This window comes from Ascaphus truei, chromosome 21, assembly GCF_040206685.1.
Source record: "Ascaphus truei isolate aAscTru1 chromosome 21, aAscTru1.hap1, whole genome shotgun sequence".
Taxonomy (NCBI): domain Eukaryota; kingdom Metazoa; phylum Chordata; class Amphibia; order Anura; family Ascaphidae; genus Ascaphus; species Ascaphus truei.
Window position 1 is genome coordinate 8501434 of NC_134503.1, and position 24103 is coordinate 8525536.

The 24103-nt window shown below is 49.8% G+C and overlaps 1 protein-coding gene across 5 annotated transcripts in view; it reads left to right on the top strand.

Annotated features, from left to right (window-relative positions):
- GPSM1 (G protein signaling modulator 1) overlaps positions 1–24103 on the top strand; it is a 150822-nt gene that overhangs the window by 60794 nt on the left and 65925 nt on the right. For 4 of the 5 annotated variants that reach the window (XM_075578864.1, XM_075578863.1, XM_075578862.1 and 1 more), the window contains exons 8-9: positions 2000–2108; positions 6828–6954. In XM_075578864.1, coding sequence (XP_075434979.1) covers positions 2000–2108; positions 6828–6954 — 236 coding nt within the window. Of the gene's footprint in view, positions 1–1999; positions 2109–6827; positions 6955–9968; positions 10085–24103 lie in introns of those variants that run through there. The other variant, XM_075578866.1, reaches the window with a different exon arrangement.

Below are 24103 nucleotides of genomic sequence, written 5' to 3' on the forward strand. Positions count from 1 at the left end.
CCTGGCTGCAGAGGAAGCACTGTATGCTAAGAGATAATGGGGAAAGGCAGGTTAGCAGACCTGTCTGAGAGGTGAATGTGCTCACAATTGGCATTTTTATTTGCTGAACACTGCACGGTGGAGTTTTTCTGTCACTTTTTATCCACCATAACTTATTTAATGAGTGCTAAAAATCAGGAATCCGCTCAAATGAGCCACTGGGGGGAGCACGGAGACCAGCAGTTGAGCGCTGGTTTTTCTCTGAGCGGTTTCAATCACACATTAAATACGTTATGGTGGGTAAGAAAAAAGAATGAGAACTTTTCCCTTGCACAGAACTTGATGTCTCATCATTTCCTAGTAAACCTTGTGTTTTTGCTTTCATTGCATGTGGCTGCTCATGGGGATTCAGACCTGGTTTTTCATCCATAGACATGAGCTCACACGTTCAAAAGACGAGGTTCCCAAGGACACAAATGACTGATATGTGGAAGTTTGCACCCAAAAATAGGTTTAGTTGTATGCATCTGACGTACATGACGTAGACCCCGTTTGGAAATAATGGGACTGGCAAATGTACAAGTGACATCCTGTCTTACAAGGAATGAGAACACAAGCGAGTGAGAGTGGACAGGTCTTACAGTCACTGTAAGCCTCTGTGATGTAACATACAGCGCTAGGTACTGCAGTTTAAGCAGCTGTCAAGGATGTCCGAGGAATTACAAAGATGTGTTTTGTGTAGCACCAGCTATAGGTGCTACGTGCACCTATGTGAACACATACATTTCTGTCCTTCATGTGGTGTGTAGATATAAGCATGTTCATTGTTTTTGTTGCGGGGGGGAGAAAGGTGCCAGAATCCTAAATAATTTCATAATTACATATGGAGTTTCTTGTTGGTGCCTGTGACAGGGTGAATAAACGTCACAAGCCCTATGCCTGGCAGACCTATGTTTAGGTCTGCAGTGCAGCAGTGACCGGGTTAACATTCAGCTGGGTAGGTCTTGTCAATTAGTCTGGTCCCAGCTGCCTCATCAAGGAGCTTTAAAACCCCCAGGCTGCACACACATGCAGCCTGTCTGAACCAGTGAGATACTGACATGCTGAGGGAGAACTACTGCTAAGGTCTGTCTTCACTATGCTATTTTGATGTACTGTTACCCTGGACTTTGAAAAGCCCCTGTTGGGAAAGGGCAGAGCCCCACTCAGGACTTATTTTCTGTTTGTTCTATATGCTGAAAAGAAGCTGTTTTATTTTTGTGGCTCAATAAATAAGCCTTTCCAAGAAACCCACGTGTGGTTGCATGGAAAGTAGAGCGTAAGGTCACACACAACTGTATGTAAAAACAAATGCAAAAGTGACCTGAAACCTGCGTACAGGGACATTGTGACATGGTGAGGGGTTATATAAAGTTACTGTCTGGGGGTCTGTGTGTGCACGTAATTTGGGAGTAATACTGATGATGCAAGAGGCATCTCCATCTCGTGTCTCTCTGCGGCAACATACCAAGGTTGGCTCAAATTTTCCCTTCTGTACCACCGCTGGTGTTTTGGGAGCTGTCAATAGGAGGAATTGGTGAAAAATATTTCTGCAAAATTTGTTTCCCCACATTTGATGAAACGGAGAGCAAAAGTGCATGAAGGCACATTTTTTATTCTTTGCCTGGATACTCTATCCCAGGGGGGCTCAACTCCTACCCTCAAGCATCCTCCCCCCCCCCCCCCAAAAGTTCAGGTCTTCAGGATATCCCTGCTTCAGCACAGGTGGCTCAATCAGAGACTCAAAGACTGAGCCACCTCTGCTGTAGCAGGGGTATCCTGAAAACCTGACCCGGGGGGGGGGGGGGTAGCTGGAGGACTGGGGTTGAGCCCCCCTGCATTACATTACCACAACTTGCATACTTCTAATACTTAAAACCGAAGCAGTCCTGATTTGAGTAAAAGTGAAACCCAAAGGTCATGTGAAACACATAAGAAATGCATGGATGACCCATCAGACGTGTTCTTCTCTTGTTTCCAGAGTGGGTGAGGGACGGGCGTGCTGGAGCCTCGGGAATGCTTATGTATCATTAGAGAACCATGAAGAAGCCCTGCATTATGCCAGGAAGCACATGGAGATCTCATGTGAGGTAAGACGCAAAACCTTCCGTCGCGAAGATTTCCTCCATTTTAAAGGAGCAATCCATCCTAACGAACATCCATTTTGGAATCGCGGGGTCCAGGGCCGCTGGCAGATTTCCCGGGGCCCAGGACTAGAGTTTCCCCCGGGTCCCGTCCCCTCCCACCCCCTCCTCCGTGCCCCGTCCCCTCCCACCCCCTCCTCCGTGCCCCATCTGCACGTTGTTTCCGTCCCTGCATTGTCTTCCTTACGAGCCCTCCCCTTTTACACCTGTATTTCTCTTCTCCCTTTCCCCTCCCTCTAGCACTCTCCCCCCTCCCTCTCTTACAACCCCCACCCCCTCCTGCGATCACTCCATTACCCCCTCTCTCTCAATCCCATTCCCTCAATCCCCCCCTCCTCACACTCATGTCTCCTTTCTCCCCTGGCCACACACACAACCCCCCATGCAATAATTACCCCCCCCCCCCCCAATAAAAAAAACACTATCCCCCCAAATAGACACCACACTACTACAGCCCCCCAATTCAATTACCACAACACCCAAATACAATTCGCACTTACCTCTGATTGCCGCTGTCAGGCCCGTCCCTCCCCAGCTGTTGCCGCTGTCAGGCCCGTCCCTCCCCAGCTGTTGCCGCTGTCAGGCCCGTCCCTCCCAGGCTGTTGCCGCTGTCAGGCCCGTCCCTCCCCAGCTGTTGCCGGCCTCTACCCACGCCGGGCTTCTCTCTCTTTCTCCCGTCGGAAGCTGGGTGCACCCGGTAGTCAGGCCCAGCTTCCGGTGCGCACCGACGAGAGAGAGTCCCGGCGTGAGAAGAGGCAGGCAGAGCAGTTGGGGGGAGCCGAAGTCCTGCGGCAGCAACCAGAGGCCCAGCAGCTGGCCGCAGAAGTTGGGCCTATCCTGTGTTAAAATAAATACTATAATTGTGTGGGCCTGAGAGAGTAGGAAGAACGGCTCTTTTTAAGACGATGGGTTTGTCATTTCACATACCTGTGTTTCTGCAAACCTAATGATACGCTGTTATTTGCTGTATCCTGACATGTCTTGCTGGTTTGTCGAAGCTTTCATATGGTATATCTTGTGTCTGTCTCATATAAAGTGCATGGGTATTCATGGTAAGTGTATATGATTATAACTCTGCACCTCTGGTTTCGGGAAGGCTGTGTCTGTATTTGGTGCAGAGGGAGCAGTTCTGCTTATCTGGGCTTCTTAGAAGCGGTCACCTCTGTGCCTTCCTGCTGAAAAGGCACTTTTTGGCTCAAGTGGAAGAGCAAGGTCACAACCAGTGAATAATCCCATTATTTTCCATGTACAGTTGTAGATTGAAAGGAAAATGCAAATTACCTTAACAAATCGTCTTTCTAAATTGCGATCGTCGGCAATATATTGAACACATTGCAGGGAACTCCTACTGGTGTGTGCAGAATTGGGTGGGGAGAGACTCGTAATGAGGACAAAATGCCATTGTTGTAGCAATTATGACTACAAAGGTATAGCTGTTATAATGCAGTGTTATCCACTATATAAAATGTCACTGAAGTAAGTGATGTAACACAAACTTCAAAGGTATTCTCTACGTGTGTGTGTGTGTGTGTGTGTGTGTGTGTGTGTGTGCATACGGGTGTGTGTATGTGTGTCTATATTTTACAGTATGCATTACTATACAATGATGAGTGCATGTTGAGTTTTTTTTTTCTCTCCCTCCCTCTCTCCCTCCCTCTCTCCCTCCCTCTCTCCCTCCCTCTCTCTCTCCCTCTCCATGTGACAAATAGGAAAATATCCCTTCTGTGCCAGCTTTACCAGTGTCAGGAACCAGGTTATGTAACGTACTTTGGCACTGTGTAATGGAGACGTTTGGCAGGCTTAGATGTTTTCTTTCTGTTTGCATTAAGTTCTGCGGGCTCTTTCATTGAGGAAGATGTTGGGTAAAGAGTTTTATTTGCTTGAGATCAGTAATAAGCTCATTAATTAACCCTTGGCTAATTTATCCATTTAATAGGTAGGTTTCGATCAATCTTTCGGCAGACCATTAGATCAGGGGTGGCCTGACCTGTTGGTGGCCCTTAAGGACTGGAGTTGGCCACTCCTGCATTATTTGGATGCCAAAGGGGTTGTTTATGGTTGCACAATTGAGCTTTTAAATGATCCGTGGTTCACAGCACTTTGCACTATTTTTCAGCTTCATGGTGCACTGAGACTAGAGACAGTTTGTGCAACAATACCCCCCCCCCTCCCCCAGTGTCCCCCATTCTGGCCAACTGTCCACATTTAAATGTCAGACTCACAGATTGTTTGTAGAAGCATCTGACCATTTTTGCTGTCTTCACCAACCCAATGCAAGTCAGTGACTCATGAAGAAGTCTCCTACTCTCCAACTCTCTCTGCTTTGAGCTTTAACACCATGGCCAGTATTGCCACTTGCTCTGTCATGTTAAGATAATGATCCTCAGGAAAAGAAGGATCCAACGCTCTACGGTTTTGATTCTAATGCTAATTTATTTGTGCCACACACCGTTTCGACCTATAGGTCTTTCTCAAGTGACTAGGCCTAGTCACTTGAGAAAGACCTATTGGTCGAAACGTTGTGTGGCACAAATAAATTAGCATTACAATCAAACCACGTAGAGCGTTGGATCCTTCTTTTCCCGAGTATTGCCCTGGAATCACTTTGACAGGTACTCCTTGAACCAGCAGCACTGGTAAACTGCATGTATTTATAATTTTTCATTGTGGTGTGCAGCATACTCTTTTATTTATAAAGATAATGATCCTAGCACTGATGTAGCTTCATTGACCCTCTGGTGCATTCTATTGGGATACGTTGTAATATTCTGCAGCAAAACTGTTGTTACATCATAGTTACATAGTGGATGAGGTTGAAAAAAGAAGTACGTCCATCAAGTTCGACCTATGCTAAATTTAGACGACAGATACTTTAGCCTAGAAAGATCTACCCATTAAAAAATGCTCTCCAGGAGGTATCCTGCCAGCTGTTGAACTGTGCATAAGGAGAGTAAGGGGGGCGACTATATCTTGCTGTCCAAGGACCAGAATTAGCCGTGGGTTTACTGTATCTGCATGCCCTAGTAATTACTGATGATGAGTGCCTGGACCGGACAAGCTTGGCCTGCGCTACCACTCGTGGTCCTATATTGGACAGTGCTACTTTTAAGTCCCTTCAACCGACACTTCTCGAGTCTTCCCTATGTTTTGTAGATGTGGTCTATTGATTAAAGGAGTTCCTGTTTTGTCATCCCAGAGCATGTCCGTTGCAAATTCTCACATCTCTCACTTCCCCATCCTAATATTCTGTGGTCCTGTTGCTGGGAAGGTCTCCTCTACCTCTGGCAGTAAAAGGTTTAAGATGAGAAAACGATGTGACCGAATGAGATTGTCTTGGGGATCACGTACTTGGGTAACTGGCACACAGGTGGCACCTCAAATCCATATGCAAGAAGATAATGTCATCCACACAATTATCTGCCAGCACAGAATCATTTCATTCCTCCATGCCCGGAAGCTGCTGGTTTTTAGGCATTCTTTAGGCAGGTCATTGAAAAGGCATCAGAGGGTAGCATGGTCTCATTGCAGGTAACCCAACTGTGCCTGGGATTTTCATATTGTTCCCTGGGAGTTCACACTTGCACACGATCCCAAAGTCTTACTTTAAGCATTAATTGAAAGCATGGGTTTTAACTGCTTTGTGCCTTCATCTATTAGCTTCTACGAGCCACGGGGCACTTCAAACTGCAATCTAATTATACACCTAATTATATAGGTCAGCTATGCCAATGAAATATCGTGAAGCACCCCCTTATTATAGGATGTATAAAACCCCTTTTTTGTTGGAATGACCCGTGAATCATCACAAGACTCTTTCCACCAGTTCAATGTGTAATTGTCACACTCGAGGTTTGCATCAATATGGGTTTTTTTTTTTTTTTTTTTAGTACCAGGACAAATTATCATAAATATTACAGATGTTGGATTATTTCATAGTTTATTTCCCCAAATTAAACTACAGATGTCATCCTTCTACAGGTGTCTGGTAATAGTGCACGCCGGGCGCAAATATATATTTTTATAGATTGTTCACCTTTTTGTGTCATAAGCTTGTGTAATTATATTAACTTTATGGGGGCAATGCGTTCTCGCTTGTCTTTATTTATTTTTTGTTTTTAAGAAAGATGCAGGAAAGCGAAGTACTTCTAATATATTTAGCAGTCTGAATGTGCGAATTCCCTGAACAACTCGTACAACTCATCTCGCATTGTAACCATCCCAAAAGTGTAATGTTACTAACGTATACCTGCTGGGGGGGTAGGGGGGAAGAGAAGACTCCAGACAGAGAATTAACAAACGTGTCCTATTTTTGTATAATAAAACAGTAGGCATTACAGTTTTTAACCAGATATATTTAATAGGGACTATTTTTTTGCAATCTGTTGTCACTTTGTCAGTTTACATACTCTGGACACTGGCTGTATGCAAGATAACCCTTCTAAAGTAACGTTTCCAAGTGCTTGTTCTGTAACCACAGAGTCCCCGTTGAAGCCAGGTTTAGGGAGAAGATGAAACTTTGTGGCCTCTTTCTTTACTGGGACAGGACCACAGGGACTAATCTCTATTAGAACACAATAATTAGGACACGGGGCCCTGCATCAAGTTGGATATTTAAAGAGGAATGTTCCTTTGGTAATTTTCTCACAAACTCCATCCTGACTGCAGATCGGCGACCGGAATGGCGAGTTAACCGCTCGTATGAACGTCATGCAGCTGAAGTCTGCGCTTGGTATGGGCTCCAGTGAAGACGACCGGGATACGTCTCCTCAGTATGATGGGTACGAAGCACAAGGTACGTTCAGAAAGCTGCATTATTTTGTCTTGTAATTGGTGGTTCCCTTTAATTTGGCTTGTCCCTGTGTCTTATTAAATGCTGGGAAGGTAGTATGGAGACTTGGCGTTTCTGTGGTGTTGTGGGGCCCAATTGTCATTACGGCCATGGAAGAGATGTGTGCAGAGGTACGCAAATGGAGACCTTTTAGGGTGAAATTAACATATGGCTTTGTTGAGCTTGTCCCTTTAAACAGCACAGCAAACAAAACTATACAAAAACAACAAACACCTATCCCTGTGTAAGGGCTAACTTACTTCCCCCCGTCCCCCTCTTACAAGACTGGGAGGATAAGCCCCTTTCCAGCCTACCACCCCAAAGTCTCACCGGTACCTTAAAGCAGATGGCCCTTCAGGTCAGTGGTGTCTTGGTGTGCTTGATGGTCCAGCCTCTGGCAGGTTCCTGGGTCCTCTGCGTCCAAGAAAGGAGGTCTTGCTGTCAATACACAGTCCTCCTGTATATTCAAGACCCTCTCCTCATGTCGGCACTGTTGTGGGCTGAGGAACATCTCTTTCCTGTGTCTCACATGAGGCTTTTTTTTTACAGTCCTCATTAGTCCAGGTGGAGACTGGCTAATTGAGTGGCTGCAATTAACCATCTCCATGCTGGATTCAGAGCTGAGAGGCAGCTTTATCCAAACTGGGATAAGTCCCTGTTACAGGCCATATGACTACCTGAGATGCACTGCAGTGCACCATTGTTCTCTAAGTTGTGTTTCTGAGTCAGTTGATGGAGCCATTCCAGCTCCAAAAATACATAACCTCCATGCCGACAGCAAGCTGCTCAGGATGGGAAACCCATGTGGCGGGATTGAAGTGTCACACAGGACTGCTCCAGTGTACAAGTGATGGCCTCACACATTGTGTATCTAAACCCAATTCTATTCCCATCTGGGTGTCCCTCACGAGTCTTGCAGAAGTTGTTGATTTGATATTCTATAAAAATTTGGACACTAGTAGCGGCGACGTTTTGCTTCCTTCTGTTTTAATTCAGCAAGGCTGTCGTTTAATAGCTAGCTGGCCTTCCTAGGGTCTCTGTACACTTCTTGGGAATAAAATCCGGCTCTGCATATTTACTTACCGTGTTGATTTTTCAGGTGTAACCAGTTAAACGGGCAGACCTCTTGCAAAGCAGTCTGTCTGTCTGCAGCCTTTTGAGCTGAGCAATTTCACATGTCTCTTTCCAAATCCAGAGCTGTAAAAACATTGTGCAACAGCATCTAAATGCCTGTACTCTGTTGTATGTGAAAACAAATCACAGGACTTGATAACAACAAAAAACAGATTGCCTCTTCCAAGTTCCAGGTAAAGGGCATATTATTAAGCAGTGCTACTGCCTAAGACACCTTGTAGTACTGGATGGCGCCTTGCAGCCCATTTACTTAAATGGGCCATAACGTATCTTTGTTCGCAGGTGTCTTCTGGCATTGCACCACTTAATAAGTATGGGCCAATGTGTTTCCAACTGACGGTCAGTTGGTTTGGTTGGCTGTAATTCTTTGCTGTCGCTAAGGCAGTTGGTCCATGGCAAGAGTTAGATTACAATGCCATGCGTATATGCAGTTATATATAGATCACATGCACACTAATCTAATTCAAGCAGAGAGGATCAGTGTGGAACAACTAATTAAATCGTGTATCACATGTGCAACCAGGGTACAAGTTCAGATAGTCCGGGTTTTAGATGCTCCAAGATGTTCTTCGTCTGATGAATCTTCAGGCCCATCTATCGGGAATGGGGACTATAAAACCAAGTGAGACCTGCCTATTTTAGGTAATCTTGAGACAGATGACTACCCGAGTGGTCATCACCAGCCATGCCATTAAAAATGGAATATATTACTATTTATGTAGTAATACATTGAGTTACTTCTCGTTTTCAGATATGTCCTGGGCACAGTTATAACAATACGTGGTTACATTAAATGACCAGGATTATACATTATATTTAAAAACCTTTCATGAATAGTTCGAGACCATATATATCTTCTAGGCATATGTAACAGTTACAGACCAGATTAAAATGTGGGACAGCTGAAGTCTTGAAAGAACTTGGACCGGTGGTGGGTTTGAGAGTCTCTGGTAATGTGTTCCAGTTGTGAGGTGCACGGTAACAGGAGGAGCGGACAGATGCATTGTTGACCCGCGGGACTGTGAACAGTCTTTTGGAGTCAGATCTCCATTTCTTGTGGTAGGGGTGAGGAGCTTGTTCAGATAGGTGGGTAGATTGTCCATGGAAGCCAAAATGCCCAGTCCCCTGACTGATGTGTGACTGCTTGTTTGTCATGAGTTATTGCCGATAGGTGAGCTGTGCCAAATCCGGGGATGCCACGCTGCTAGGCTTTCATTTTTCCTGTGCCATCCTTAATCACCGTATTTCTGTATCCCAAAAAACTAACCTTATTAAATAAACAGTTGGGGAGGGTGGGGGGCTCTCAAGGACATTTGCCCGTGACCGCCGGTGTTTAACCCCTGTGCCGCTGCTCAACTCGCCACTGGGACACTCGGCCAATGTAAGCCCCTAACCTTACCCCTTACCCTAAAACCCCCTAATCTTAACCCCTAATACTCACATTACCCCCTACCCTAAAAACCTTAAACCCTAACTGCTAAAAGCCCTAAAGTTAACCTTCTACCCTAAAACCTACCTTCTCATAGAGGTGGCCAGTGGTGGAGCGGCCGCATCGGAGTGTCCAGCCGCGGCTTAACTTTGGCGGGGAGTTGGTTGCGGCAGGTTTGGGGGGTAGTGGGGGTGGAGGAGAGAGAGAGAGAGAGACTATTTACAGACTGGGATTGCAATGTGTTCATCAGGCTGGCTTGTTTGTTTGAGTCTTTTATACCTTTATAATGACCTCATTCATCAGCTGTGGCATTAATCCGGTTTCCAAGGTCTGTGTTGCTCCAAACAGAAGTACAGTGTGTTCTGAAAAGGTGCCTATATCTATACTGTACAAAGAGTGAAGAGGCGGGTGAGATACGGTTAGTACGAGGAGGGTCAAGTTGATTTTTAAGTACCTGCGGCGAGCTAAACATTTGAAATGTAGCTGGACATTAGTGACAATTGTACTGCTTATCCATGGCTGGAAGTGCAGGTAATTGTTTTTTGTTTTCTATTTTAAATCAGGGGTGGGCAACTCCAGTCCGCAAGGGCCACCAACAGGTCAGGTTTTCAGGATATCCCTGCTTCAGCACAGGTGGCTCAATCAGTCTCTGCTTCAGGACAAGTGAAGACTGATTATATATATATATATATATATATATATAATATAGCAAATGGAAATATTACCGTATCCTCATTTGCATAACTTAACTAAGTACTGTATTTTTTTTTTATATGTGTATTTTCCCTGCTGTTACAGTATTCTATTTAATACTATGGTAGAGTGCATTTTTTAGCAACTCGTTATGGCTGGAGGCACTTGCTTGGCATTGGTTGGAACATCAAAAAAACAAATGTCTCTTGTTGGCTTGTTTAAGGCTCCAGGAAGAGTGTCCTAGCGGTAGTGACATCCAGGGCCCAGATTTTTGTGAGTTTCTGTTGGTCCTTTTATGTCACTGGGGGGCGCTGTGCCTGTGACACGGACACTGCGGTATGAGCACAATGAACCCCTGCCTCGAAGAGCTTACAATCCAATTCTGGTGCTTGAGGTTCAAGGAGATAATGACCTGCCCAAGGTCACCAGGCGGTGTTCTTGCCACCAAGCTACTCCTTGTCTGGATATAATGAAGTAGATCATACTGAATTAATTCCTACACCCTGGATTAATGTATTCTGGGACACAGTGTATGTAGCAGAGTGTGAGCTCCATTAATAGGGCAATTAACTACTGCATTCATGCTCAACGGGTCTTTTGGACGGAGGTACTGTATAGGGTGGTATAGTGGGTTGAAATAATTGTGGAGTGGGCATTTCAGGATTTACCATGCAACGCCTTGTGTTTTACCCACATGGTAACTCCGATGCAATATGATTGGTTAATAATGCTGTGATTCTGACCTTGCTACAGTGTATCCTTTTATTGTAGTAAAGATTAGGTTACATGCACGCAGTGTCCAGTGCCTCCTTCCATCCTTGGCATTGCCCATCCTTGTAGCCCACTGTTCAATATGATTTTGAAGCCGCCCTTCCCTTGCTCCGGAAGACTTCAGCCTTAATGAACGAATGGAGCTGACATCTCCCTAAGCTTTAGTTCTTTGGTCTGTTTATTCTCAAAACCAGAACCCCTCAAACTTCCAGTTTCTTCTGCTAGTCTTCAAGGCCTTACTTAGTCACGTGTTCACCCATTCCCCATTGCAGAACGGATGCAGGATTGTATTGTATTGTATGTCTTTATTTATATAGCGCCATTAATGTACATAGCGCTTCACAGCAGTAATACATATATACATATAATACAAGGATATTTGCTTAAGACCTGCTAAGGTTTACAGAACGTGTTTACCACTTCACTTGCACAGAACATTTTACCCCAGCAACAAAGCGTCAAACTCTGAACACATATCAAAGGCAAACTCCGCTTGGACGTAGCATGGTAACTGTCATCATACCAACCCAGTGACATCCAGGACTTGGAGGCACCTCTGGCACTTACTGGCTTGGAGGGTTCTTGGAACTCCTCCGGGAACTGGAAGGGCGCCACTGCTAGAACAAATTACACCGACTCTCGGCTGTGCCCAGAATGTTGCTGAGAGCAACAGAAGCTATTGAAACAGAGTTGAGCAGAGTAGAGGTGAACTGCTCTAAATCTCTTTAACTGTGATCTATTTCTATTCTGAAGGCACCAATCACGCAGCTTGAACTCATTAAATGCTACCTGCAAAGTGATCTATTTTATGCGGATATTTTCTTTCTACCCTTGTAGCATTGTTGAAAATGAACTTCAGAAAGCTTTGCCCATTTATTTAATAGATTGGTTCTCTGCATCACTGCAGAAGAGCAACATTCTTTTTTTAACTGGCACTTCGTCCAGTGATTTACCCTGCTTTTTGTTGATGCAAGGGTCACAATGCAAAGCAATGTTTTTGCAGGTCCCCCTGGCAGTGAAGGGGTTATGCCAATAGGGGCCTTGCTTACCACCCGAGTGGAGACAGAATCACAGTCCCCTTTGAAACTCTTTTCCCATACATGATTTTTATACAAAGTGTTGCCTCTGCTTTTCCTTTGGGAAGAGCTGCGTACCTTGATCAGTTACTGTATCGCAACTTGAGGAATTGTTTTGGCTAGAATGAAACAATGATGCAGACAAGCTCTGCAGATACGGGGGGAAAACGGGGCTGGAAAATGTTTTACCAAACAAAATTTCCACCCCACATAAACACTTCATACAACCGCAGAACCGTGAGAGTGAAGCCACTCCAAGGAAAGTCGTTTAGCAAACATGGCAAGTGGTACGGACCCAAAACTGCTAAATGCACAGGCACTCCACAATTAGACAACATCCGTTTCTTACAGGCCAACACATAATGATGAGTAAAATCCGATGTTGCTAGTTTTGTAGTGCCACAGTGCGATTGCAGTTTGTGCTGAGATTCTGCAGGTTTTCAAGACCACTCTTCTACTCTGCAACTGCTCTCAATTCACATGGGCTGCCGTGCAAAAAGGAAATTGTGGTAGTGGCAGTGGTGGAATAGAAAGTACCTAAGGAATCCTCCAGGTACGTCTCCTGAACCATTGGATGGATGGTACCTTCAACAGGTACGTCTCCTGAACCATTGGATCCATGGTACTTTCACCAGGTATGTCTCCTGAACCATTGGATGCATGGTACCTTCACCAGGTACGTCTCCTGAACCATTGGATCCATGGTACCTTTACCATGCACATCTCCTGAACCATTGGATCCATGGTACCTTCACCAGGTACGTCTCCTGAACCATTGGATCCATGGTACCTTCACCAGGTACGTCTCCTGAAGCCTTGAAGGTGGCATGGATCCAATGCTTCAGGCTTTTAATGTGTCATGATCTCAAAATGTGTTTGCCAATTCTATCCCTTATGGATTTGCTTCAGGACATGAATTCAAGAAGAAAGAAAACACCCTGTTTTGTTGTTGCACTCACAGAGAACCTCTTTCAAGACCTAAGCAAGATCCGCAAAGGGTTTGAAATGTTTGCACAAATTAATTTTGAGATCATGATGGGTTAAAAGTTTGTTTATTATTAATGGATATTTCAAGGCACATTTCCAATGCCGTCCCCATATATAGGTACCTCATACATCCAACTTTTTTTGAGTACTGAAATGTTGGTTTACTGGCGCTTTCCATAAACTGAAATGTTGTATTTTTAACTTGGTGTACCTATGTACAATTTACCAGAATATATGAAAATAGTGGCCTCAAATTATGGGTGTTAGTGGCAATAGTGGTATTGCTAACCTCGTTCCATCCATCATTGGTATCAAATTGGAGTCTAGAACGTTTTTTTCCCAAGTCTGCATTATAGATAGAGAGGACTGTTACTTACCCGCATGCAGTGGGATTAGATTTAGAATCAACTAGCTGAGAGACCCAGCGTTGCCCGGGATGTAATTTTGGGGGGGGCGTACGACAGGGTTAGGCTTCCCCCCCCCCCCTTGACAGCTAGGTGGGTGACTGAGTTGACTGAGTGTGTGGGTGACTGTGTGGGTGGGTGGGTGACACTTGACTGAGTGGGTGGGTGGGTTGGTGACTGAGTGGGTGACTTTGGGTCGGTGACTGGGTGGGTGACTTTGGGTCGGTTTGACTTTGGGTCGGTAGGTGGGTGACTTTGGGTCGGTGGGTGGGTGACTTTGGGTCGGTGGGTGTGTGACTTTGGGTCGGTGGGTGTGTGACTTTGGGTCGGTGGGTGTGTGACTTTGGGTCGGTGGGTGTGTGACTTTGGGTCGGTGGGTGTGTGACTTTGGGTCGGTGGGTGGGTGACTTTGGGTCGGTGGGTGGGTGACTTTGGGTCGGTGGGTGACTTTGGGTCGGTGGGTGACTTTGGGTCGGTGGGTGGGTGACTTTGGGTAGGTGGGTGGGTGACTCTGGGTTGGTGGGTGGATGGGTGAGTTTGGGTCGGTGGGTGGGTCGGTGACTGGGTGACTTTTTCAGGGTCGGTGACTGGGTGGGTCAGTGACTGGGGTCGGTGACTGGGTGGGTCAGTGAGTGGGTAGGTGGGGTCAGTGGGTGGGTGGGTGGGGTCAGTGACTGGGTGGGTGGTTTTGGGTGAGACTGGGTAGGTGAGTGTGAGACTGAATGGGTGGGTGAGTGTGAGACTGAATGGGTGGGTGAGTGTGAGACTGAATGGGTGGGTGAGTGTGAGACTGAATGGGTGGGTGAGTGTGAGACTGAATGGGTGGGTGAGTGTGAGACTGAATGGGTGGGTGAGTGTGAGACTGAATGGGTGGGTGAGTGTGAGACTGAATGGGTGGGTGAGTGGGAAACTGAATGGGTGGGTGAGTGGGAAACTGAATGGGTGGGTGAGTGGGAAACTGAATGGGTGGGTGAGTGGGAAACTGAATGGGTGGGTGAGTGGGAAACTGAATGGGTGGGTGAGTGGGAAACTGAATGGGTGGGTGAGTGGGAAACTGAATGGGTGGGTGAGTGGGAAACTGAATGGGTGGGTGAGTGGGAAACTGAATGGGTGGGTGAGTGGGAAACTGAATGGGTGGGTGAGTGGGAAACTGAATGGGTGGGTGAGTGGGAAACTGAATGGGTGGGTGAGTGGGAAACTGAATGGGTGGGTGAGTGGGAGACTGACTGGGTGGGTGAGTGGGAGACTGACTGGGTGGGTGAGTGGGAGACTGACTGGGTGGGTGAGTGGGAGACTGACTGGGTGGGTGAGTGGGAGACTGACTGGGTGGGTGAGTGGGAGACTGACTGGGTGGGTGAGTGGGAGACTGACTGGGTGGGTGAGTGGGTGACTGACTGGGTGGGTGAGTGGGTGACTGGGTGGGTGAGTGGGTGACTGACTGGGTGGGTGAGTGGGTGACTGACTGGGTGAGTGAGTGGGTGGGTGAGTGGGTGACTGACTGAATGGGTGGGTGACTGGGTGACTGACTGAATAGGTGACTGAATGGGTGGGTGACTGAGTGACTGGGTGGGTGACTGAGTGGGTGGGTGGGTGACTAAGTGAGTTTTTGAGTGACTAAGTGAGTGGGTGGGTGGGTTACTGAGTGGGTGGGTGACTGAGTGGGTGGGTGGGTGACTGTGTATGTAATTATTGTGTGTGATTGTTGATTGTGTGGGGTGTGTGTGTGGATGAGTGAGTGTGTGATGTGATAGTGAGTGTGTGGTGTGTGAGTGTGTGTGTCAGTGTTGGTTAGTTGAGTGTTTGTGTGCAATAAATTAGACAGATGTGTAAATAGTAATGTTTTGTGTAAAATATCTTATTGAAAGGAAGAGGTGATTTATTGTGCTAGGTGTGTTAGTAGCGGAGGTGTTGTGTTGTTGTATATGTTTGTGTGTGGTGGGATGTTGATGTGCAATGGGAGTGGGTGGTGAGACGTGTAAATGTGCATTGTATTCAGTGTAGTGTGTATGGTGAAGGGTAGGTAATTGGAACAGTGAGTTGGGTGTGTGTGTTTGTTTAGTGGTGGTTGTGTTGTGTGTGGTAGTTAAGGTTATGTTGAAGTGTTGTTTTGTGTGTTGTATCAGCAGAGGAGGTTGGTGTGTGTGTGTGAGTACGTGTGTTGCGTGGTTGAGGGCGTGTGGCGTTGCTGAGTGCGTGTGTGTGTGTGCATGTGTTTGTGTATTTGTGTGTGTGTTGTGTGTGATGGTGTGTGGTGTGTGTGAGAGCATGTGTGTATGTGGCGTGTGTGATGGCATGTGTGTGTGTATGACGCATGTTGTGTGTGTGAGTGCGTGTTGTTGGTCATAGACATGTTGTAAATTGCATGTTTTTGAGTGTAGTGTGTGTATTATGAGGGTGAAGGTGAGGTGTGATTTGTTGTTATGTGTGGCATAGAATGACAGGATGTTTGCGTGTGTGTGTGTGTGTGTATGAGGCGGTTTTGTGTGGGTGAGTGTTGTGTGTGAGTGGTGGTGTGAGAAGTGTTTTAGAATAAATTATACAGACAGTGAAATTGTTAGGAAAACATATTTTATTGTAAGGAACAGCTGAGTTTCAGTGGTAGGTGTTGTCATACAGTGTGTGAGGTAGCGGGAGTGACATTGGTGGCATGCTGTTTGACTGTAGTCCGCGGCGTTGCGGTCCGGTTGCGGAGGGAGATGTGTGAGGTGCAGGAGATGTCAGGCGTGCTGGTTGTTCCGCGGGAGGTAGAGTGTGTGAGGTAGCGGGATAGCGGGAGTGACATCGGTGGTGTGGTGTGTGTGAGAGCATGTGTGTGTGTTGCTGGTGTGTGATGGCGTGTGTGTGTGTGTATGAGGCATGTTGTGTGTGTGACGTGTGTGAGTGCGTGTTGTTGGTCATACACATGTTAAAAATGGCATGTTTTTGAGTGTAGTGTGTGGCATAGAATGACAGGATGTTTGCGTGTGTGTGTGTGTGTGTGTGTATGAGGGGGTTTTGTGTGGGTGAGTGTTGTGTACATTATACAGACAGTAAAATAGTTAGGAAAACATATTTTATTTCAACGAACATCTGATTTCCAGTGGTAGGTGTTGTCATACACTGTGTGAGGTAGCGGGATAGGGGGAGGGACATTGGTGGCATGGTGTAGCGGGGTAGGGGGCCTCGCGGTCTGGTTGCGGTAGGGAGCTGTGTGAGGTGCAGGAGATGAGGCGTGCTGTGCGGTCCGCGGGAGCTACACTGTGTGAGGTAGCGGGATAGGGGGAGGGACATCGTTGCCATGGTGTGTGAGTGTAGGCCGCGGCCTCGCGGTCCGGTTGCGGTAGGGAGCTGTGTGAGGTGCAGGAGATGAGGCGTGCTGTGCGGTCCGCGGGAGCTACACTGTGTGAGGTAGCGGGATAGGGGGAGGGACATCGTTGCCATGGTGTGTGAGTGTAGGCCGCGGCCTCGCGGTCCGGTTGCGGTAGGGAGCTGTGTGAGGTGCAGGAGATGTGGCGTGCTGTGCGGTCCGCGGGAGCTACACTGTGTGAGGTAGCGGGATAGGGGGAGGGACAGCGTTGCCATGGTGTGTGAGTGTAGGCCGCGGCCTCGCGGTCCGGTTGCGGTAGGGAGATGTGTGAGGTGCAGGAGATGTGAGGCGTGCTGTGCGGTCCGCGGGAGCTACACTGTGTGAGGTAGCGGGATAGGGGGAGGGACATTGGTGGCATGGTGTAGCGGGGTAGGGGCCTCGCGGTCCGGTTGCGGTAGGGAGATGTGTGAGGTGCAGGAGATGTGAGGCGTGCTGTGCGGTTCGCGGGAGCTACACTGTGTGAGCTAGCGGGATAGGGGGAGGGACATTGGTGGCATGGTGTAGCGGGGTAGGGGGCCTCGCGGTCCGGTTGCGGTAGGGAGCTGTGTGAGGTGCAGGAGATGTGGCGTGCTGTGCGGTTCGCGGAAGCTACACTGTGTGAGGTAGCGGGATAGGGGGAGGGACAGCGTTGCCATGGTGTGTGAGTGTAGGCCGCGGCCTCGCGGTCCGGTTGCGGTAGGGAGATGTGTGAGGTGCAGGAGATGTGAGGCGTGCTGTGCGGTTCGCGGGAGCTACACTGTGTGAGCTAGCGGGATAGGGGGAGGGACATTGGTGGCATGGTGTAGCGGGGTAGGGGGCCTCGCGGTCCGGTTGCGGTAGGGAGCTGTGTGAGGTGCAGGAGATGTGGCGTGCTGTGCGGTTCGCGGAAGCTACACTGTGTGAGGTAGCGGGATAGGGGGAGGGACATCGTTGCCATGGTGTGTGAGTGTAGGCCGCGGCCTCGCGGTCCGGTTGCGGGAGGGAGATGTGTGGCGTGGAGGGGAGGGGGGGTTTGAAGAGGCAGTCTGCAGTGTTTGGTGTTGTGTGAATGTGTGTGTGTGCTGTGTTTGTGCGTTGTGTGTAGATTCTGTACCTCAGTGGTTCCCAAACTTTTTCGGTTCAAGGCTCCCCAAGGCGATCAGGATTTTTACGCGGCGCCCAAAGTAAAAACAAAGGTGTATATACATACCTAACAGTTGCAGTGCGCAGTTGGTGTCTCTCTCACACACTCTCACTCTCTCTGACCTCACTCTCTCTCTCTCTGACCTCACTCTCTCTGACCTCACTCTCTCTCTCTCTGACCTCACTCTCTCTCTCACTCTCTCTCTCTCAGACCTCTCTCTCTCTCTCTGACCTCACTCTCTCTCTCTCTGACCTCTCTCTCTGACCTCACTCTCTCTCTCTGACCTCACTCTCTCTCTCTGACCTCACTCTCTCTCTGACCTCACTCTCTCTCTCTCTCTGACCTCACTCTCTCTCTCTGACCTCACTCTCTCTCTCTGACCTCTCTCTCTCTCTCTGACCTCACTCTCTCTCTCTCTGACCTCACTCTCTCTCTCTCTGACCTCTCTCTCTCTCTGACCTCACTCTCTCTCTCAGTCTCCCGGTGCTGCTCCTCCAGCGTGCGCGCCGGGCCTCCCTCTCTCAGCGTCGCTGAGCCGGGCTGAACAGATGCACAAAGCCCCTGCATCTGTAATCAGCGCTGCTATAGTTCCTCTGGCCTGGGACATAGTAAGCGCTTAGGTGCTGCTGCTCGCTCTTGCTTGCTGCCGCTCGCTCTACCAGGAGCTTTTCGCTGTCCTGGCAGAGGAGACAGCAAGCGCGCTTGGGAGGCGGGTATCACTGTGTGTGTTTGTCACTTGGTAGCTGTGTGTGTGTGTGTGTGTGTGTGTGTGTGTGTGTGTGTGTGTGTGTGTGTGTGTGTGTGTGTGTGTGTGTGTGTGTGTGTGTGTGTGTGTTATATAATATTTAAAAATGAAAAAAAAAAAGAGACGTGAGAATAAATTATTTATTAACATTGTGCAACTTTGATAAATATATTCACACACACACACCACACACACATCACACATCACACATCACACACACACACACACACACCACACATATATATACACCACACATACACATTATCTATATATATATATATATATATACACCACACACCACACATATATATATATATATATCTACTATATATATATACTAGCTGAGAGACCCGGCGTTGCCCGGGATGTAATGTTCCCGTTCCTCTCTCTCTCCTCCCCCCTCTCTCTGTTTGTCCCCCATTCACATCAATCCAGTCCCCCCCCCTCCCTCCCTCCTTTACAGCTTCATGTAGCGTGTGTGCGTCAGTCACTGTGTGTTTGCGCGCGCGTCAGTGAGTCTGAGGCAGAAACACAAACACACACAGACTGACTGACGCACACACAGTCAGTGTGTGCCTCAGTCAGTGTGTGCGTGCGTGCGTCAGTCAGGGTTTGTGTGCGCGTCAGTCAGTGTGTGCGTGCGGCAGTCAGTCAGTGTGTGTGTGTCAGTCAGTGTGTGTGTGTCATCAGTGTGTGTGCGCGCGTCAGTGTGTCAGTAAGTTGTGTGTGTCAGTCAGTGTGTGGGAGGTGATGTGAGTGGAGCGCCGGGGAGGGGAGCGCCGGGGAGGGGAGTCAGGGGGGGGGGCGTCAAAGGCAGGGGGGGGGGGCGTCAAAGGCAGGGGCGTCAAAGGCAAGGGGGGGGGGGGGCGTCAAAGGCAGGGGGGGGGGGGGCGTCAAAGGCAGGGGGGGGGGGCGTCAAAGGCAGGGGGGGGGGGGCGTCAAAGGCAGGGGGGGGCGTCAAAGGCAGGGGGGGGGGCGTCAAAGGCAGGGGGGGGGCGTCAAAGGCAGGGGGGGCGTCAAAGGCAGGGGGGGGGGCGTCAAAGGCGGGGGGGGGCGTCAAAGGCAGGGGGGGGGCGTCAAAGGCAGGGGGGGGGGCGTCAAAGGCAGGGGGGGGGGCGTCAAAGGCAGGGGGGGGGGGGCGTCAAAGGCAGGGGGGGGGGCGTCAAAGGCAGGGGGGGGGGCGTCAAAGGCAGGGGGGGGGGGCGTCAAAGGCATGGATTCCTCCCCTTGCATTTCCTCACCTAGCAGCATTAAGTCCCTGCCGCCCTCCTCCTGCTCCTCGGGGATGTTGAGCCGTAGAGAGCGTGCTCTGGGAGGTAGGTGGGGAGGAGGGGGGGTGGTGGGGAGGAGGGGGGGTGGTGGGGAGGGGGGGGGGTGGGGAGGGGGGGTGGTGGGGAGGAGGGGGGGTGAGGGGGGGGAGAGGTAGGGGGGGGGGAGAAGTGGGGGGGGGGGGGAGAAGTAGGGGGGGGGGAGAAGTGGGGGGGGGGGGAGAAGTGGGGGGGGGGAGAAGTGGGGGGGGGGGGGAGAAGTGGGGGGGGGGAGAAGTAGGGGGGGCGACACACGCGACACCTACCTGTAGTTCCGGGCGCCGCCATCTTCTCACTGGGCGCCGCGAGGGAGGAAGGGGGTCCTTCCGGGCGCCGCCATCTGTTCCAGTTGGAGCGGCGGCGGAGAGGGAGAGAGGCGAGTTGTAGCGGCGAGGGGGAGAGAGACCTGGCGTTGCCCGTGAGTAAAATTTCCCGCTCCCTTCTCTCTCCCTCTTTCTCCGTGTTCCCCAGAGGGGAGGGACGAACAGTGGACAGGAGGGTGTGGGGACGGACAGTGGACAGGAGGGTGTGGGGACGGACAGTGGACAGGAGGTGGGGGACGGACAGTGGACAGGATGGGGGGACAGTGGACAGGAGGGACGGACAGTGGACAGGAGGGGGGGGACAGGAGGGGGGGACAGGAGGGGGGGGACGGACAGTAGACAGGAGGGGGGGACAGTGGACAGGAGGGACGGACAGTGGACAGGAGGGGGGCAGTAGACAGGAGAGGGGGAGGGGGGGGTGGACAGGAGGGGGCAGTGGACAGGAAGGGGGGCAGTGGACAGGATGGGGGGCAGTGGACAGGAGAGGGGGGGGAGGTGGACAGGAGGGGGGGGGCAGTGGACAGGAGGGGGGGGGCAGTGGACAGGAGGGGGGGGCAGTGGACAGGAGGGGGGGCAGTGGACAGTGACACACACACACACACACACACACACGTCTCTGTTGATGCGCCCTTTCTCAGTTCCGTTTGGCGCCGGAGGTGAGGGAGCGACACCTACCTGTACTTCCGGGCGCCGCCACCGTCTGACTCGGCGCCGCGAGGGAGGAAGGGGGTCCGCCATCTTACGCGCCGCGTGGCAGCTGCCTGTTCCCCCGCCGGGGGTACGGGAGAGGTGATTTGGAGCGGGGAGAGGTGATTTGGAGGGGGGAGAGGTGATGCCGCTGGGGAGGGGGAGAGTTCAGTTTGAGCGCCGCTGGGGAGGGGGAGAGGTGATGCCGCTGGGGAGGGGGAGAGTTCAGTTTGAGCGCCGCTGGGGAGGGGGAGAGGTGATGCCGCTGGGGAGGGGGAGAGGTGATGCCGCCGGGGAGGGGGAGAGGTGATTTGGAGCGGGGAGGGGGGAGAGGTGATTTGGAGCGGGGGAGGTGATTTGGAGGGGGGAGAGGTGATTTGGAGCGGGGGAGGTGATTTGGAGGGGGGAGCGGTGTGTGTGTGTGTGTGTGTGTGTGTGTGTGTGTATACACACCTTTGGCCCGTCACTCCGCCTCAGGCCAATGAGAGGTGTGGGGGGCGGGCCAAGGGGGTGGTGTGTGTGTGTGTGTGTGTGAGGCCAATGAGAGGTGTGCGGGGGCGGGCGGGCCAAGGGACCAATGAGATTGCCCCTAGGGACACCGGACATCCAGGCAGGCAGGCATGCATGCAGGCATACAGTGCTTTCACTAATATAGTATAAGATATATACACAACACACATACACACACATATATACATATATACATACACACACACACACACCACACATATATACACACACACCACACATATATACACACACACACACACCCTGCAGCCCGTTTTTCACACACACACACACACACACACACACACCCTGCAGCCCGTTTTTCACACACACACACGCACTTCCCCTCAGAGGTTGTTTTTTTTTTTAAATGAGCTAGCAGCCCTTGTTTCCCGCTGCTGGCGGCCCTGATCGCGGCGCCCCTCTAGCCAAGCCGCGGCACACCAGGGCGCCGCGGCGCACAGTTTGGGAAACACTGCTGTACCTGATTCGGCAGTCTGTGGTAGCAGACGTGAAGGTTTTGATAGCTGTGAAGCGTGGCCCCAGAGCAGGTTGAGGATTAGAGGATTAGGTGTTGCAAAAGCAAAGCGTGAGGGGTGGGACAGTGTGGAAGTATTAGGGCATTGGTGTTGGACGCAGGCCAATGAGAGGTGTGCGGGGGCGGGCATTGGACGCAGGCCAATGAGAGTCAGTGAGGGGTGGGACGCAAGCCAATGAGAGGTGTGCGGGGGCGGGCATTGGACGCAGGCCAATGAGAGTCAGTGAGGGGTGGGACGCAGGCCAATGAGAGGTGTGCGGGGGCGGGCATTGGACGCAGGCCAATGAGAGTCAGTGAGGGGTGGGACGCAGGCCAATGAGAGGTGTGCGGGGGCGGGCATTGGACGCAGGCCAATGAGAGTCAGTGAGGGGTGGGACAGTGTGGCATTGGTGTTGGACGTAGGCCAATGAGAGGTGTGCGGGGGCGGGCATGGCCTGAGCAGGAGTGACAGGCCCAAGGTCCAATGCGATTGACCCTTGGGACGCAGACATACAGTGATTTCACAAATATATAGTAGATGGACAAGACTAAGGTCTCATGATGACAGAGCCATGTTGGTAATACTGCTACATTTTAATTACAAACGCCATAATTAAGGAAACAAGCCAGTGGCTCATTGTTGTACACTTGCAAACATTTTTAGGCCCTGGGTCAAAAAACTCTGATTGGGCTAATTTCCCAATAATGAGGGAGACCGGGGGCGGGGACTATTCATTAAACTGTAATAGTGTCATTTAGGGCACTGGTTCTCAACTCCAGTCCTCGAGACACCCCCTCCCCCCAACAGGTCAGGTGTTAAGGATATCCCTGCTTCAGCACAGGTGGGTCAATCAGTGGCTCCGTCTTTGACTGAGCCACCTGTGCTGAAGCTGGGATATCCTTAACACCTGACCTGTTGGAGGCTCTTGAGGATTGGCGTTGAGTACTCATGATTTAGGGCACTGTCGCTTCAAACTCCCAATGATCGTCAGTATCAGTCTATTCAATAACCTCCACAAACTCCAAATGGGTGCAATGCACGATCACCCTCTGTGGCCACCACGGGGTTAATGAATAGAAAGGAACTGCGAGAGAAGCAGAACGGGGCCGTAAATGTCAGATTGATGGAAAAAGCAGAATATGGCAGAAAATAAACACGTGGAGAAATAGAATGAGAAATGAAAGCAAAGCATCAACCGGAGGAGGATAAAATTACACTGAAAGAATAGGCCAAATGAGGAGGCGAAGAATGGAGGTGGAAGGCGCGAAGAATGCCTAATCTGCGCAGCTCCGCGCTGCCTGCGCGCTCTGTAATCACAGAAACAAAGTCAACCGGTAACAATGGAAAATGACTGTGGTTCATAGCGATCTAGTCCAGCTCCCCAAAGACATAAACAAGGGAAGGAATAAGCTTAACCCCTTCTGTTACTGCAGAGACCCGCACTCTGACAGCAGAAGTGGGGGTAATTCTAGGTCAGGCGTGGCAAACTCCAGCCCTCAAGAGCCACCAACTGGCCAGGTATTGGTAATATCCCTGCTTCAGCACAGGTGGCCATCATTCTTTTTTACAATTTAAAGTAAAAGGTCCTACTTTTTTTTGTTTTTTATTATTATTTTTTAGCTTGCTCTTTATTCATTTTAATGTGTTTTTTTTATTTATTTTTTTACATTTTAAATTCTGACTTAACCACTGATTGAGCTACCTGAGCTGAAGCAGGGATATCCTTAAAACCTGACCTGTTGGTGGCCTTTAAGGACTGGAGTTCGCCACCCTTGTTCTGGGTAGTCCGCGCTCATCCTGTGTTCCACCAACCTTAATAATGGGAATCCCTAGCCTCGCCTATCGGCAGTAAAGTGAAAACACTTGAGGGCTAATTATATATAGTCCACTGTGGCCAAGAAAAGGGATATTGGGCTGGGAACGGCCACTGGAAGACCTTGTGTGCCCACCAGGTAAAGGCTAGTTCAGTGGTCAAAGTGCCTAACATCAGTGGTACGGTGTCCGGCTTCAAGACATTCTAAACCGGTTTAAGTGCCGGGATCAAACATTCTGGGCATCATTTAAAAACGAGCACCCAATATTTA